The sequence below is a fragment of the Microtus ochrogaster genome, linkage group LG1 (genome assembly GCF_000317375.1).
Source record: "Microtus ochrogaster isolate Prairie Vole_2 linkage group LG1, MicOch1.0, whole genome shotgun sequence".
NCBI lineage: Eukaryota > Metazoa > Chordata > Mammalia > Rodentia > Cricetidae > Microtus > Microtus ochrogaster.
In genome coordinates, this window is record NC_022027.1 from 2,278,736 (window position 1) to 2,294,175 (window position 15,440).

The 15,440-nt window shown below is 56.3% G+C and overlaps 2 protein-coding genes across 3 annotated transcripts in view; both read left to right on the forward strand.

Moving 5' to 3' along the window:
* The window catches only part of Gna11 (G protein subunit alpha 11), a 16,092-nt gene extending 8,167 nt beyond the window's left edge, over positions 1 to 7,925 (forward strand). The window contains exons 2-7 of the mRNA XM_005358969.3: positions 2,212 to 2,396; positions 3,766 to 3,920; positions 4,497 to 4,625; positions 5,389 to 5,518; positions 5,596 to 5,749; positions 5,829 to 7,925. Coding sequence (XP_005359026.1) covers positions 2,212 to 2,396; positions 3,766 to 3,920; positions 4,497 to 4,625; positions 5,389 to 5,518; positions 5,596 to 5,749; positions 5,829 to 6,019 — 944 coding nt within the window. The 3' untranslated portion in view covers positions 6,020 to 7,925. The remainder of the gene's footprint in view (positions 1 to 2,211; positions 2,397 to 3,765; positions 3,921 to 4,496; positions 4,626 to 5,388; positions 5,519 to 5,595; positions 5,750 to 5,828) is intronic.
* A 5,124-nt stretch (positions 7,926 to 13,049) lies between these two features.
* Gna15 (G protein subunit alpha 15) overlaps positions 13,050 to 15,440 on the forward strand; it is a 21,219-nt gene continuing 18,828 nt past the window's right edge. For both annotated transcript variants that reach the window (XM_005358970.2, XM_026785017.1), the window contains exon 1: positions 13,050 to 13,331. In XM_005358970.2, coding sequence (XP_005359027.1) covers positions 13,187 to 13,331 — 145 coding nt within the window. In that variant the 5' untranslated portion in view covers positions 13,050 to 13,186. The remainder of the gene's footprint in view (positions 13,332 to 15,440) is intronic.

The following is a 15,440-nucleotide window of genomic DNA, read 5'->3' on the forward strand; positions in this document are numbered from 1 at the left end:
TCTCTGTGAGTTCGAGGCCAGCTTGGTCTACCAAGGGAGTTCCAGGACAGGCTCCAAAGCCACAGAGAAACCCTGTCTCGAAAAACCAAAAAAAAAAAAAAAAAAAAAATGTTTAGGATCGGCAACTCCAGAAGGGACAGAATCCAAGGGGTTCCATGTAGTGGGAATACTCTGTCTTCCGCATGGTCTCTCGCAGCTTGCCCCCTTGCTTTCCCTCTGTTGAAGACTCTATACTGGCTCAGTTTGTGGTAGGGACTTCATGCAGCCAGTCTGGGCTGCACTGCAGTTTTCCCTGCCCAAAAGCAGGAGTTCACATATCCATGTGTGTGCGCGTGTGACAGCCTAGGAGTCTCTGCAGGGAATGCATGAACAAGTGGGCGTTCACTGTGTTCCTGGAGAACTCTGCTGGACCGGTGTCAGCTGAGGCCATGATGCTGTCCAGACTGGCCTGGAACTCAGAGACCTTCTGTCTCTGCCTCCTGACCGCTGGGCTTAAATTAAAGGTGTGCGCCACCACCTCCCAAGTCCCTGATATGCTCTTGTGATCCTTTGATTAAGCCAGTGTACTCGATAGCATCTGTGCCCTGGATGTGAGTGTCTTTCTCCCGCCATGTCCATCATTCGCTGTGGGCGGGGCAGGGCCTTTCTTTTGAGCCATTTGCCCTGCGCTGTTCCTGCCTGGGTGAGAACTCTCACACAGCTGCTGATGTACCAGCCTTCCTGATGCCGTGACCCTTTAAACACAGGTCCTCATGCTGTGAGGACCTCAACCATAAGATTACTTTGTTGCCATTTCATAATTGTAATTTTGCTGTCATTGATCATAATGTAAATATCTGTGTTTTCTGTTGGTCTTAGGCGACCCCTTTAAAAGGGCTGTTTGACCCTTAAAGGGGTCATGGCCCACAGGTTGAGAACCATTGGGCTGTGGGTTCGCAGTAGTTTTTTCTATGTATTCAGTGTTAGGGGTAAAGCTCAGGACCTCACACAGGCCCTCTCCAACACCAGCCCCTTACTGGGGGATTCTAGGCAGGGCTCCACCATGACCACGCCCCCAGCCCCTCACTGGGAGGTTCTATGGGAGCTCTGTGCCTATTTTACACCTCTAATTTATTGGCATGAGTGTGTGCTTCACTGCATGTGTGTCCCCACAGGCGCACCTGTGCATATGAATGTGGAGGCCAGAGAGTAGTGCCGAGCGTCTACTCCATCCCTCCTGTACTTCACCGAGCCAGCCCCACTTGAGCCCAGGCTAGTTCACCAGGGATGCCTGCACTCCGAGCACTGAGGTTGTAGGTGGATGGAACACCCTCATCTCCAGGCGTCTCGTGGGTTTGGGCGCCCGGTGTTGGTCCTCGTGCTGACACAGCTTCATTGTACCGGCACAGCTCTCTGCCTCCTGTTATCTTTCCCTTTCGCTTCCTTCCCATCCAGGACCTAATGCATGTGTCTGCCGTGACCTTTGCATGCACGCTCATACGTGTGCTGGCGCAGCTGTGCATACAGGTGTGAGTGTGTAAACATACACGTACACCACACATGCCGAAGAGTTGATAATATCCTGTCCTTCACACAGTGCAGCCCTGGCTGGCCTGGAGAGGGTGTTGTTGATTTTGGGGGGTTGAGCTCTAGATGAAGCATCTGAGGAGCCATCATGGCTGCAGGCACCCCCACCAGAGGGCTGGGACAGCTGCCTAACACTTGGGACCAGCATCTGCGGCCTAGAGAGAACAGCTTCAGAGCAGCGGGGCAGGGAGCCACTGCCCACTCTGCAGCTGCACAGCAGCTGTCCCCAGGGCCTCTGCCTGAGGCCAGCAGCCTCCCTGGGGCCAGCCCTGGGCGTTTCCTGCAGGGGCCAAGCGTCCAGCACACCTTCAGGTGTGGGAGGTGTGGGTGGGGTCCATGCTGAGATCAGGGTTGTGACCAAGTGAGCACCCCTGGTGCTGACCATGTGTGAGCCTTGCTCGTTGGCTGCAGGGGGTCAGTGGGGATTAACACTGACTTCTGTCGTGGGGGCTGGTGGGGGCTGGTGGCGAGGCCCCAGGGCTGCTGGGCCATGGAAGGGCCCGGGGACGTGCTCCTGAGGGAGTGGGGAGTGCCTGGTGCTCTCAGTGGGAGCATGACCCCTAGGGATTGGGAGAACATCTGGGGGGCAAGTGGGCGGGGCTTGGAACTTGCGAGCATGCGGTGAGGAATGAATGCCATCTGTAGGCACTGGGGAGAGCGGGAAGAGCACCTTCATCAAGCAGATGCGCATCATCCATGGCGCCGGCTACTCGGAGGAGGACAAGCGTGGCTTCACCAAGCTGGTGTACCAGAACATCTTCACCGCCATGCAGGCCATGGTGCGCGCCATGGAGACGCTCAAGATCCTCTACAAGTATGAGCAGAACAAGGTGAGGGGTGGGGGCTGGTCAGGCTGTCATCCTACCTACCTGACTACCTGGAGACCAATGCCCTCTGGACTTCTTTTCCCCCCCAATTCAGGGTTTCTCTGTAGCCCTGACTGTCCTGGAACTTACTCTGTAGACCAGACTGGCCGCAAACTCAGAGATCCGCCTGTCTCTGCCTCCTGAGCCACGGCCGGCTTATTTTGTCTTGAAATTGGGTGGAGCCTGTTGGATCTGAAGTCACACTGGCCCAGGCCCCCAACCCCGGTACTTTAGAAACAAGGACTTCCTTAGTAGTCCAGTCGGTCTGCAGCTTGCCATCCCTCTGCCTCTGTCTCTCAAGGGCCAGGTATTGTCGGAAGAACCTCGAGTCCGATCATGGGGACCTGCAGAGCCCCTGGCGTCTAGTTAGGGTCCTGTGGCTCTGGATATGTGGGGGTACCTTGGCTCTCAGCCTGCCCGACGCCAGTGTCTCTACAGCCTCTTGACTATGGTTGTCCAGGCTATCTAGGGCAGGGAGGGCACCGTAGCCCAGTGCTGTGGGTAAGCTCTCCTTTCTGGCTCTTTCCACAAACAGGGCGATGGGGGCAGGTTCTGGAAGCTTCCTACCCTACACAAGGGTCAGGGCAGTCACTGTCATGGTTGGGGTTCTTCCCACTTAAGGACAGGCAGATGGGAAGATGCTTCTCCTCCCTCCCCACAGGATTGAGTGAGGCCCAGGCGGCCTGGTAGGTGCTGTGTGAGCAGTGTAGAGCCACCTTGGGAAGAGTATGATCCACCCACAGTCAGGTCCTTGGGCGCTGGTGTTGTGTGATTCACTGGCTCCTCTGGCCTGGGGCTGTGGAAGGGGCCACCTCTTAGTAGCTCACAAAGGAGGTGCAGCCCCAGTCTGAAGTCCCCTTTCTGGATCTCCCAGGAGCAGGTGCAGGGTTTGGGCTGGATTCCTGTGGGTAGAGGCTCGTCTGGAGGACATGAAGCCCTGGGTTACATATGCATACACGCGCACACACACCAATAACTCAGGTACACTCATCTGCCATTCTAGAGTGCCAGGATGAGTTCAAGGTCAGCCTGGATCACGTGACCTTGTTTCAGAAAACAAAGGCCTGCAGAAAGGGAAATGCAGATTCATCCTCGACTCCCCCAGTCCTTGCGTCCACCCACACAGTGGATCACAGCTTAGTTGGCATGGCCAGGAAACACGGGTTGTAAGGCGCTCGCCCCGGTTGCTGCTAGGTTTGCTGGGTCTGTTGCCTCCAGGAGGCCTAAGCCTTGTGAACCCTAGCTGCAGCTCCCCTAACTGCTCTGCCAACTCTGCAGGCTCCCTGCTTGGCCAGGGCCCCCCAGAGTTCATGGCCTGCCCTCCCTCCGTCAGGCCAATGCACTCCTGATCCGGGAGGTGGATGTAGAGAAAGTCACCACCTTCGAGCACCAGTACGTGAACGCCATCAAGACTCTGTGGAGTGACCCTGGGGTCCAGGAGTGTTACGACCGCAGGCGGGAGTTCCAGCTGTCTGATTCGGCTAAGTAGTGAGTGGGGCTGGCATGCATGTCTAACCCAAGGCCCCAGAGGCCATAGGATGGGGGTGGCCTGTCCGTAGCCTCATTGCCCACAGGGTTGGCCAGCTCTCTGCACCGCCGTCTAGATCTGTGGGAGCACACAGTTTAAGGCTGGCCCAACCCCCTACTGATCCTCCTCACGCTCAGACCTCTCAGCAGGTCCAGTAGACCACCCTCCTTGCAGCCTCTCCCCATTCCCCATAGCTTCACTGGGAGGAGTCTTGGCCCTGGCTGGCTGAGCATATTTAGGGGCCGTCACAGCTCAGGAGAGTCACACGATCTCCCAGGTCAGCAGTGAGTGTCACCAGCGGCTGTCCGACTGGCTTGCCTGTTCTAAGCCCACAACCACTCTGACCCTGAGTTGAGCTTTATGAGATGTCCCCTGTGCTGTGGGCCCCGTTCCAGCTGTCCTGGGATCATTTTCTGTGCTGCTGGCCCCTCCAGTCCCCAGTTTGTGCCACACAACACCAAGTCCCTGTCTCTTGTGGGTGTGGGATCTGCGCCACTATCCGCAGCAGCTCCTGAGCACATACTCCTCCACTGCAGCTACTTGACGGACGTGGACCGCATCGCCACCGTGGGCTACTTGCCCACCCAACAGGATGTGCTGCGGGTGCGCGTGCCCACCACGGGCATCATCGAGTACCCATTCGACCTGGAGAACATCATCTTCAGGTGATGGCCAGGGTTCCGTGAGGCATATGGGCTGGCGGGCATATGGAGAAGGCCATGAGGCAGCCCCTGCTTGGAGAGCCTGGCAGGACCCCTCCTTGGGACCCCAGTGAGCCTGTGCACCCACAGACTCAGGAGGGCCACCGTCAGCAGGGTTCACAATGAGGTCAGGATGGGTTAGGTGACAGTTGGCCCAGTCATCTCCCTTGACCTGCAGGCATGTTGTGCCATCTCTGCCTCTCCTGCCTTGACGGTGCCATGACATCAGAGCAGAGATGTGTTCCCGTCTAAGGCCTTCCCAGGGCATGAGTGCACCATGTCCTTCCTTCCCTGTGGCGGCCCCTCCTAGGCACATGCCCCCGCAGCCAGGTGTCCATGTTAGACTGCCACGGCCACTCCAATGGGGACTGCATGGCCAGCAACCTTGAGTCCTGGCCAGGTGTGGCTAGATGGGCAGCCCTGTGTTTCCCATACCACCAGCAGGTAAAGTCCATGGGGTAGAGGCTGTCACCCTCCTTGAGTTAGGCCAGAGCCACGAGCACAAATGCAGGGAAAGGATGTCTGCCCCAGCTTGTGCAGGGCTACGTGGTTCTGAGCCATATAGAGGGGATTCAGGTCTGAAAGTTACCGAGGTTCTAGGTAAAAACTGCCCCATCTGTGTAAGGACTTGAACATCTACAAGGACGCCTGCCTGGTCGTCCTTCAGGAATGGGCATGGGCTGCAGGCAGCACTCAGGAGCTGAGTTGTCATGTGGTCTCCCTTTAGGATGGTGGACGTGGGCGGGCAGAGGTCAGAACGCAGGAAGTGGATCCATTGCTTCGAGAACGTGACGTCCATCATGTTCTTGGTGGCCCTGAGCGAGTATGACCAGGTCCTGGTGGAGTCAGACAACGAGGTGACACTGGGGACACTCGTGGGGACCAGGAGGGGGCCAGGCATGGGTAGCTTGCTCACCGTGTGTGCGGCCCACAGAACCGCATGGAGGAGAGCAAGGCGCTGTTCCGTACCATCATCACTTACCCCTGGTTCCAGAACTCGTCGGTCATCCTCTTCCTCAACAAGAAGGACCTTCTAGAAGACAAGATCCTACACTCGCACCTGGTTGACTACTTCCCCGAGTTCGACGGTGAGCACTGCCCCATGTCCCCACTGTCACCCCAAGGCCTGGCTGCCACTGACCTCAGCCCTTGCTCATTTCCCTGCAGGGCCGCAACGGGACGCACAGGCGGCACGTGAGTTCATCCTGAAGATGTTTGTGGACCTGAACCCCGACAGCGACAAGATTATCTACTCACACTTCACCTGTGCCACCGACACGGAGAACATCCGCTTCGTGTTTGCCGCCGTGAAGGACACCATCCTGCAGCTGAACCTGAAGGAGTACAACCTGGTGTGACCAGGGTGTGGCCACCACCAGGGCCAGCTCCCTCCGCATCCCGTGACCCAAACCATGGGCCAGGGCGCACCGGGGCTGGGGTCTCTTTTCCCTCTCACTTCCTGTCCCTGTCACCGATCCTCCAGGGCAGGGGTAGCCTCTTTCTGGCCTTGACTCCTTGTGGCTTGAGTTTTTTTTTTTCCTAGGGAAAGAGAGAGAGAGATTAGAGAGAGAGAAATACATGATGAGCAGCAGTGGGCCCTCCCAAAGAGTCCCCTACGGCCACAAGGTGATCAAAGTCAGGGACACTGCAGCCCAAGCCCATGGTCCCGAGTTCGAGTCCTCCAGGAAGGCTGGAGGTTTGGGGACCACAGAGTCTCCCTTTTCTAAGTTATTGATATCCCATGTATACTCACAACCTGCACCATCTGCTCCCCAGACTCCAAGAAGTGGGGGTGGGCGGCCCCCGTGCCCACCCTGGGAAGTGCCTAACCGTTTTTTGTTTTGTTTTTATTTTTGAAGAAAAGAGAAATACTCTCCTGGACTCTGTCTTGGCAGGGCAGGTGACACACTGCAGGTCCCCTGCTCTGAGTGGCCGTCACTTCTGTGTGCCCCCCCTGCCTCAGACAGGGCCAGGCCTGCCGCAGAGCCTTCAGGGACATTGAGTCCCTGAGATCTGCTCCCCAATGGCCTGGCCAGCAAAGATCCTGGGGACCCCAAGGGGCTGTGTGTAGCTGGGCAGTGGAGGCACTGGGCAGCTGGAGGCGCCTCCTGTGTGGCTCCGTTTCAGCGGGATGCACAGGGGCCTCTTCCGAATATTCTCAGGTCCGTCCCCACACATGGGCAGTGGCCTCGCCCCACGCCTTGGTCCCCGGCCCCAGTCACTGCACCATGCCCGGTGCTTCCCAAGCCCAAGGGCCAGCATCCAGGAGGTGGTGGCCATGACCAGAGAGGACACAGGCGGCCCCCTGTTGCTCATATACACTACAATGTCTGTCTGTCAGATTTCTTTACTTTTGCATGTGCATTCTGGGCTTGGATATTTGGCCATGCCTTTGTCCTGCCTGCCATGCTGGACTCCAGGCCCCAGAGTGTCCACGCAGACACACGCCAGTCTGGGCAGTTGTCCACAATTGCTGTTCCAGGCAGAAGGGAACAAGGGACCAGTGGACACGACAGAGCCCCAGGATATGGACAGGTGGCTGTGACAAGCACCCACATTCCTGACCTCCAGCCCATGGATTCCCCACCTTCTCATGCTGGGCTCCTCTCCCGTCTCCAGCTGAGGGTCCAGTCTTGCGCCATCCCAGCCACAACAGGGCTGCGTGGATGGCAGGGTCGTCCTGGCCACACAGCCCTTGGGAGGGCCCGGTCCCCAAAGAGTAGGGCGTCTGCTGCACAGCAGGACCCGCTGCACAGCAGAAGAGGACTTGGGACTGTACAGGTGTGTGAGGGCTGGGCCTCCCCAACCAGCAAAGTGTTAGCCCTTCTCAGTGTGCCAAGTATGCCAGGGCCTTGGGGCTGTGCTACACAGGTCAGGATGGGGACCCAGCCTCCCCACATCCAACCTGGCCCTCGCCAAGGGACCCCAACTGCAGGGGACATGCTGACTTCTCTGTGTCTGTCCTGACACGCTGGGAGTGGCTGCTGCGCCCTTGTATATTACTGCACAGCCCCGATTAGGAGAGCACTCAGAACACTGTTTACCCTCGTCCTTTGCGAAGCATGTTCCTCGTGAGTTGGGGGAGACTCGGGCACCCAACTCAGCACCAGGCTCCTGCAGGCCCTTGGCCACCAGGGCTGGATGCCAGGGTGCCAGCAGCGGATCGGGGCCTTGACCCCATAACCCAGAAAGTCTCGCAGAAGTCACCTTTTCATATCTTTCTCTTGGATTCTGTTTTAAAGCGGAATAAATTTTGTTCCTAAACTCTGGCTCCTTCGGGGTTATTGTTAAAGGTAGGGGCTGGGGGCAGAGCAAGCCCATCCAGAAGGCACCTGTGGGTGTTACCCAGTATCTCATGGAGACTGAGCAGGAACAGAGAAAGTACCTGATGAGCCACTGCCAGGACCTCACCAAGGAGGAAAGTCCACCAGGTCTCTGCTGCAGGGTGCTGGGCAAGCAATTGAGACAGGGTTTCCTGTGTGACAGCCCTGGCTGTCCTGGAACTTGCTGGATAGACCAGGCTCGCTGAGATGCCTTTGCCTCCCAAGGGCTGGGATTGAAGGTGTGTGCTGTCACCATTTCTTTAAAAAAAAAAAAAAAGAAAGAAAAAGAAAAAGAAGCCGGGGGGTGGTGGCGCACGCCTTTAATCCCAGCACTCGGGAGGCAGAGGCAGGCGGATCTCTGTGAGTTTGAGACCAGCCTGGTCTACAAGAGCTAGTTCCAGGACAGGCTCCAAAACCACAGAGAAACCCTGTCTCGAAAAACCAAAAAGAAAAAGAAAAGAAAATGCCTTTGGGAGATGGCTGAGTGAGTAGGGTGCTTGCCACCCAAACAGGAGGATCCGAGTTCAATCCTGCCATGCTGGACTGGGCATGGTGGGGTGCGTTTGTGGCAGACAGATCCCGGGAGCTTGCTGGCAGCCAGTCCATGAGCTGCGGTTCAGAGTGTCTCAAAAACCAAGGTGGAAGCAATCAAGGAAGACAGTGGTGGCCTCTACAGGCACGTGGGAACAGAAAGAGTGTTGAGTGGCATGAAGCTCATCCTTACCCCGGTGCAGCTGTCCCCAGCACCCTCCACAACTTCCCATATCCCTGCACTAAGTTCTGTCCTCATCAGCACTCACATCCAAGCCCTGGCACCCGCCCTCCCCACTCCTGTCCCCGTGTGGGTCATGTCGTGTGTCTCACCGTCTGTACAGAATGACTTCTGGCTCTTGGCCACTGTGAGTCGGCTAACAGGCACCTTTGGCTGTTTCCTGCTGCAGCATCTATGCCCTGTCACAGTCCCACCAGCTGTGCCAGAAGGTCCCAGGCTCCTTTCCCACTCAGGTGACCTCAGGGTCCTGTGTGCCCCGCAGAGCCATTCCAATGATGACACACACAGTTTTCACTGGGGTGGTGGTGGATCCAGAGGGAGTGTGAGATGGGTTAGGGGTTAGGGTTACACCAGTCATTCAGAAAAAAATTCCTTTTTACTTATAGAGTGTCTTAGGGTCACAATTGCTGCAATAAAACACCATGACCAAAAAGCTAGCTGGGGAGGAAAGGGTTTATTTGGCTTAAACTTCCACATCACTGTTCATCAAAGGAAACCAGGACAGACACTCAAGCAGGGCAGGAACCTGGAGGCAGGAACTGATGTAGAGGCCAAGGAGGGTTGCTCCCCATGGCTTCCTCAGTCTGCTTTCTGTAGAACCCAGGACCGCAGCCTGAAAGGAAGCACTGACCGTGGGCTGGGCCCTCTCTACAGCTGGATCTCACGGAGGCCGTTCCTTCACTGAGGTTCTCTCCTCTGATGACTCCAGCTTGTGTGAAGTTGACGCGAAGCTACCCAGGTCTGTGCCACGGGACACTGGTGGAGGTCAAAGGACAGTGTGCAAGTGGTTCTGGGAACCGAACCAACGTCTTCAGGTTTAGTGGCAATCTCCTTTGATGGCTGAAATTTTCATTTATTTATATGTTTTTTGAGACAGGGTTTCCCTTTAGCTTTGGAGCGTGTCCTGGAACTCACTCTGTAGACCAGGCTGGCCTCAAACTCACAGAGATCCTCCTGCCTCTGCCTCCCGAGTGCTGGGATTAAAGGTGTGTGCCACCACCGCCCTGTTGGACTAAACTTCTCTTTCTGAGAAGGTGGCTGTCATGCCTGACTGAGAAATGCCCCTGTGAGCTCAGGTACATGGCCAGTGCTAGTCCGAGAGAGGATGGCCTTTAGAAGGTACGGCCTGGGAGGTGAGGGGGCCTTGTTCTGTTTTCCTAGTGTGTGATGAATGTGACCAGTCAGCTTCTGGCCCTAGCCACCTGCTGTCCTGTCACCCCCACCATGATGGACTCGAACCCTCAGGAACCATAAGTCAAATGAAATAAACTTTCACCCATAAATTGCTTTTGGTCACACTGTTTATCATAGCCACAGGGAAGTCAGGACGTTGTGGTACATGAGTAGGTCCCTGAAGAAAAGTGGTCCCAGTGAGGATGGGGCCGGTGCAGAGGCCCCGGGGCCGGAGACGCAGCATGCAAAGGCCCTGGGGTGGGAAATGTGACCGTGCAAAGGCCCCGGGGCCGGGGACGCAGCGTGCAAAGGTTCCAGGGCAGGGGACACAGCGTGCAGAGTTCTCAGGGCGGGGGAGTGGGACAGAGCGTGCAAAGGCCACAGGGGTGGGGGATGTGGCTCTGCAAAGGCCCGAAAACAGTGTGGAGTTTAGCATGCTAGAGCATGAAGGCCTGTGTGGCTGGAGCAGAGGGAGGAGCACCGGGCCTGCCCGCCTGTGGGACTCCGGGTGACTGCTGCGGGGGGCCATGGGCATGGCTGCCAGGGCCAGGTGGGGACCGAATGAAGGTGGGATTGGACGAGGTGGCCACGGAGGAGAAAGCATGCTTGCTTGTCCATGTCGGCAGGACAGGTGCCTGGAATTCCTCAAGCGTCCAGCAGATGTCGCCAGAGGACGTCCGCAACCATGAGGCAGCCAAGGAAGACCTTCCCGAGTTCGAGTGCAGCTGCACGGCCGGATGTGGTTCAGGGACACAGGGAGGGACGTCTGGATAGGACGTCTGCTCAGCACCAGTCGTGCGGCCGGTCGAGGGTGGAGGGAGCGGCCCTGAGCGCTGACTGATCTTCCAGAGGACCGGGGTTCAATCCCAGCACCCGTACCTGTGACTCCCATTCCAGGGGACCCAACGCCCTCTTCTGATCTCTGAAGTTACAGACGCACACGCCGGCGGCGAAGCGTCCACGCACACCAAAGAGACTTGTGATCAACTTTCTCCAGATAGGGTTTTGTGTGTAGCTTCATAGCCTGTCCTGGAACTTGCTCCGTAGACCAGGCTGGCCTCGAACTCACAGAGATCCCCCTGCCTCTGCCTCCCAAGTGCTGGAATTAAAGATGTGCACCTACCAGGCCCTATTTATTTATTTATTTACTTACTTATTTATTTATTGGAAAATGTCAGACTTCGAGATAGCTCAGAGGGTAGAGTTTGTGGCCTGAGTTTGATCCTGGGAAGGAGAGAAGCTGCTCTCATAAGCTGTCCTGGGACCTCCACACCTGTTTCCTGGCATATGAAATCACACACAGCAAGTAAACAAATGTAATTTTAAAATTTAAGAAAAAAGCCTAGGGGCCTGGAGAGATGGCTCAGAGATTAAGAGCACTGACTGCTCTTCCAAAGGTCCTGAGTTCAATTCCCAGCAACCAAATGGTGGCTCACAACCATCTGTAATGAGATCTGGTGCCCTTTTCTGGCCTGCAGGCATGGAGGCTCAACACTGTGTACATAATAAATAAATCTTTAAAAAAGAAAAAGAAAAAAGAAAAAGAAAAAAGCCTATTACTTCAGAAAGAAACAAAGAATACGCCCCCGTTGATATCTACAGTGTTTCCACAGAGCTACAGGGAACTGACTGACTACAGTTTGTCAGCTGATCCCACAAAAATCTGAGACAGGCTCTTGCTGTGTAGCACAGACTGGCCCGGAAGTCGCAGGATCCACATGCAGGAACCCTCCACAGAGGGTGACAGTGGGAGCCACAGAAGGTATTGGAGTGTCCTGAGGACCCGGTGTCTAGTCCCCAAAGGGCCAGGCAGGGGACTGTCTCTCCGGTCTCTGCAAGACCAGGCTCTTTCTGATACCCCCCTCATGTTCCCCCACCCCCACCCCCGGAGCAAGTCCCAGCCGTCAGTGGGCAGGACAGCTCCCACTGGCCTCAGTGACCCAGCCCAGCCCCTATCAAACTTCCCATCTGCCACCGTTTGACTCAACAGTCAACCGAAAGTCAGCCGGCGTGGGGCAGGCGTGGGCCTGTCAACCGCCTGCCGCAGACCTGGGGTGTTCCTGTGTGTTCTGGGGGTGTCACACACCTCTCTGAACCTCACCGATGCTTCAATAGTGGCAACTCAAGGATCTCCGTGGCTGCGGATTGGGTGTGTGTCCGAATCAGAATGGTCTAGAAGTTTTAGTTCCAGGAGTCTGGGGCCTGAGGGACCCAGTCCAGGGACTCAACTCTGTCCCGTTAATGTCACCTTCACCGTGACCCTCTCCTGAAACCCTGCTTAAAGCCACCCCCAGCCCTTCAACCTCTCCACTTCACTTTTGTCCTAGAATTTGTCATGTCTGTGACACCCTGAGAGTTTTATTATTTTGTTTGGTTTTGGTTTTAGGTGGAAGGTCAAAGGGCACCCTGCAGAATCCGTTCTCCCCTCCCATGGACTGAGCCCCAGGGGTGACTCAGGTCAGGCTGGGGGTGCAAGCTCCCTCACTCCCTGAAACGTCTTGCTGTCACCCCCAAGTTTACAAAAGTGTTCTGTTTTGTGCCATGTGGAGCAAAATGAAAGCCTTTATGGTAAACAGTAGGTGCTCCATAGATGCGAACATCAGCCCCTCTCTCACTCATTCATCTCCCCAGGACCCAAGGGGCCAGGCAAGAACTATTCTGTCTCTCCCTCTCTTCTGGGACAAGCCTTGCCTTCACTCGGTGCCTCAGTTTCTTTAACTATAAAATGTGTGTGTGTGTGTCTGTGTGTGTGTGTGTGTGTGTGAGCCACAGCCCAGGCAGACACGGAAACACAAAACTTCCCTCGGCCTCAGGTTCCGAAATCAGCCCTGAGCAATAGCGGTGCCCTCTGGTCTCTTCCTACTCGGCCCAGAGGAGGGGGCCGGCTGGGGCCAGCAGCGTCAGAGGCCCGGGGCGGAGGGGGGGCAGGCCACCCTCCTTGGGAAGGAGGAAGGAGGCCTGGGCTCTGCGGGCGGCGGCCACCCCTCCCTCTGCATCCGCCAGAGCCTCTGCCACCGACCTGTCGGGCGGGCAGGGCCAGGTCTGGGCAGGTTGGAGGGGGCGGGAGCCGGCACCCAGGTCCCCGCCCTGCTCCCTGCTCCCTGCACCCAGGCCTCTCGCAGGCCTTGCCGGGGCTCCCACGGGCCCTAGGCAAAGACATTGGGGGTCCCTGGAGTGACTCCCACGTCCACGCCACCCTCTGCGGCTGTGTGGGCCCCGAGGGGCAATGTCACCTGGTGGCTGGTGAGTGGCTCGCCATGGCCCGGTCCTTGACCCGGGGCTGCTGTCCCTGGTGTCTGACTGACGAGGAGAAGACAGCTGCCAGAATCGACCAAGAGATCAACAAGATTTTATTGGAACAGAAAAAACAGGAACGCGGGGAACTGAAACTCCTGCTGCTGGGTGAGTGAGGGAGGCACAGGGGATGAGAGAGACTCGGCACCGCGGGCAGGGCTCGCTCGCTCGCTAGCCCTTTAGCAGACCCGTTTTCTAGATGGGAAGAGCAAGGCGCCAAAGCTGAGCGGCACTGGGCTGTGGGGAGGTGGCCCCGGCAGGCGCTGCTCCCGCGTGTGTCAAAGGAAGGGAATGAAGGTGAGCTGCAGGCCAGCCTGGCCTAGGGAGGGGCCGGCCTCTTTCTCCGGCTGCCTGAGCCAGGGCTCCAAGGCGCCTATCAACAGGTTATGGCCACCGAGGGCTTGGTTCTGGGCTGATGAGTATCGGTGACTGACGGGGTAGTTCATTCATTCATTCACCAACTGTCCAAACGGCTTTGTGCCGTTTATCACCCTAGTACTCAAGATGCTAAGGCAGGAGGATTGTGAATTAGGGGTCAGCCTGGGCCGAGTGCGACACGGTCTCAGAAATCAATAAAAACAGGGAGAAACAGGGAGGGGTGGAGCAGGGCCTGGGGCTCAACACACAGCACAGTCCCCGAGCCTTGGGGAGACCCTGGTTTCCATCCCAGGGCCACAGGAGTCAGCTGTGGGACATGAACATCTGCCGCCCAGCTCTGGGGGGGGGGGGGGACGAGAGGACCGGGAGAGCGATGGAGGAGTTTGAGGCTAGCCTGGGCTACATGACACCCTGTTGTGAAAAATAAAAAAGCCAGACATGATGGTATACAACTGTGATCCTGGCATTTGGTTGGCTGAAACACCAAGACAGCCATGAGTTCAAAGCCACCCTGAGCTAAATAATGAGACACAGTCTAAATAATAATAATAATATCATCAGCGAAGAATGGCATCTTCAGCGAGGAACAAAACAATATCCATAGCAATGAGTGCCGCTGAGTTCCTGTTTCTAAAAGGGAATTCTCCTTCCTTTAAGTAATGCCGGTGCTTCACCAAGCACACTACAGCACTTCAGACAGGAGCCCCTGCAGCTCCCCTCATCAGGTTCCACGCAGGCTTTGCTTCCTGGCTCCACACAGAGAATGACCTTTGGCTCTTGGCTTACACCACTTGGTCATCCTGACACCCTGTCTCGTCTTTAAATGTTCCATCACTTTGCTAAGGATCCGTCTGAGCCCAGAAGGCTCTGAATAAAAAGATGTGGTTTCTTGAGGAAGGTGAGAGGGCTCAGAAGGGAGAGGGGCTTGGTGAAACCTGTGTTCAAAGTCTGGACTACACAGATGGAGGAAAAAAGAGACTCCCCCAAATAGACCCCTGATTTCCACATTCCATGACACAACTCTCCCCAGTACGTGCCTGAAACGTCTTAGGAATGTATTCTGTATTGCACTGTTCAGGGGTGGAGCCCCGCCTAGAATTCCCCAGTAAGGACTGGGGTGCATTTTTGGGGGGGAGCACTTGGATCCTTTCCTCCAGTACTGGAAAGGGAGACGGAGAACATTAAGAACACCACATTGCCTGATCCGTTCTTCCTGAGTCAGGGTTTGCATTGTTGTTGACTGAATCTGCCTCGTATTGGTCACTTCTCTTTCTTGGTCTCCCTTGATCCAGCCTGTGGCTTGTCACTTCAGCAGTATTTCTGGGCTGTCTCAGCTTCACTGGCTCCACTGCGGGGCCTTTGCGCTGGCTTCATGTGAGCTCTCAGGCACATGGACAGTGTGTGGCCGAGTTCTCGGCTCCATGAGAGTCTGAACAACAGGCTTCTTAGACAGCCCTGCCACTCTCCTTCATTCTTATCATTCAGATATGTATTCAAAGTCCTCTACTAGTTTAACTGATTGTGTCTCTACGCGGTAGACAAGAAAAGAGTGGGGCCTGAGTCTGTCTTCCTCACTCCTGCGTTCCCAGTGCACATCACAGTGAGTCCACATACAGGTGGAGTTCAGTAAACACACAGCGAAGGATGGGTGGATGGACGGGTGGATGGACGGGTGGATGGACGGGTGGATGGGTGGACGGGTGGATGGATGGGTGGACGGATGGGTGGATGGGTGGATGGGTGGACGGGTGGATGGATGGGTGGACGGGTGGACGGGTGGATGGATGGGTGGACGGGTGGACGGGTGGATGGATGGGTGGACGGGTGGATGGATGGGTG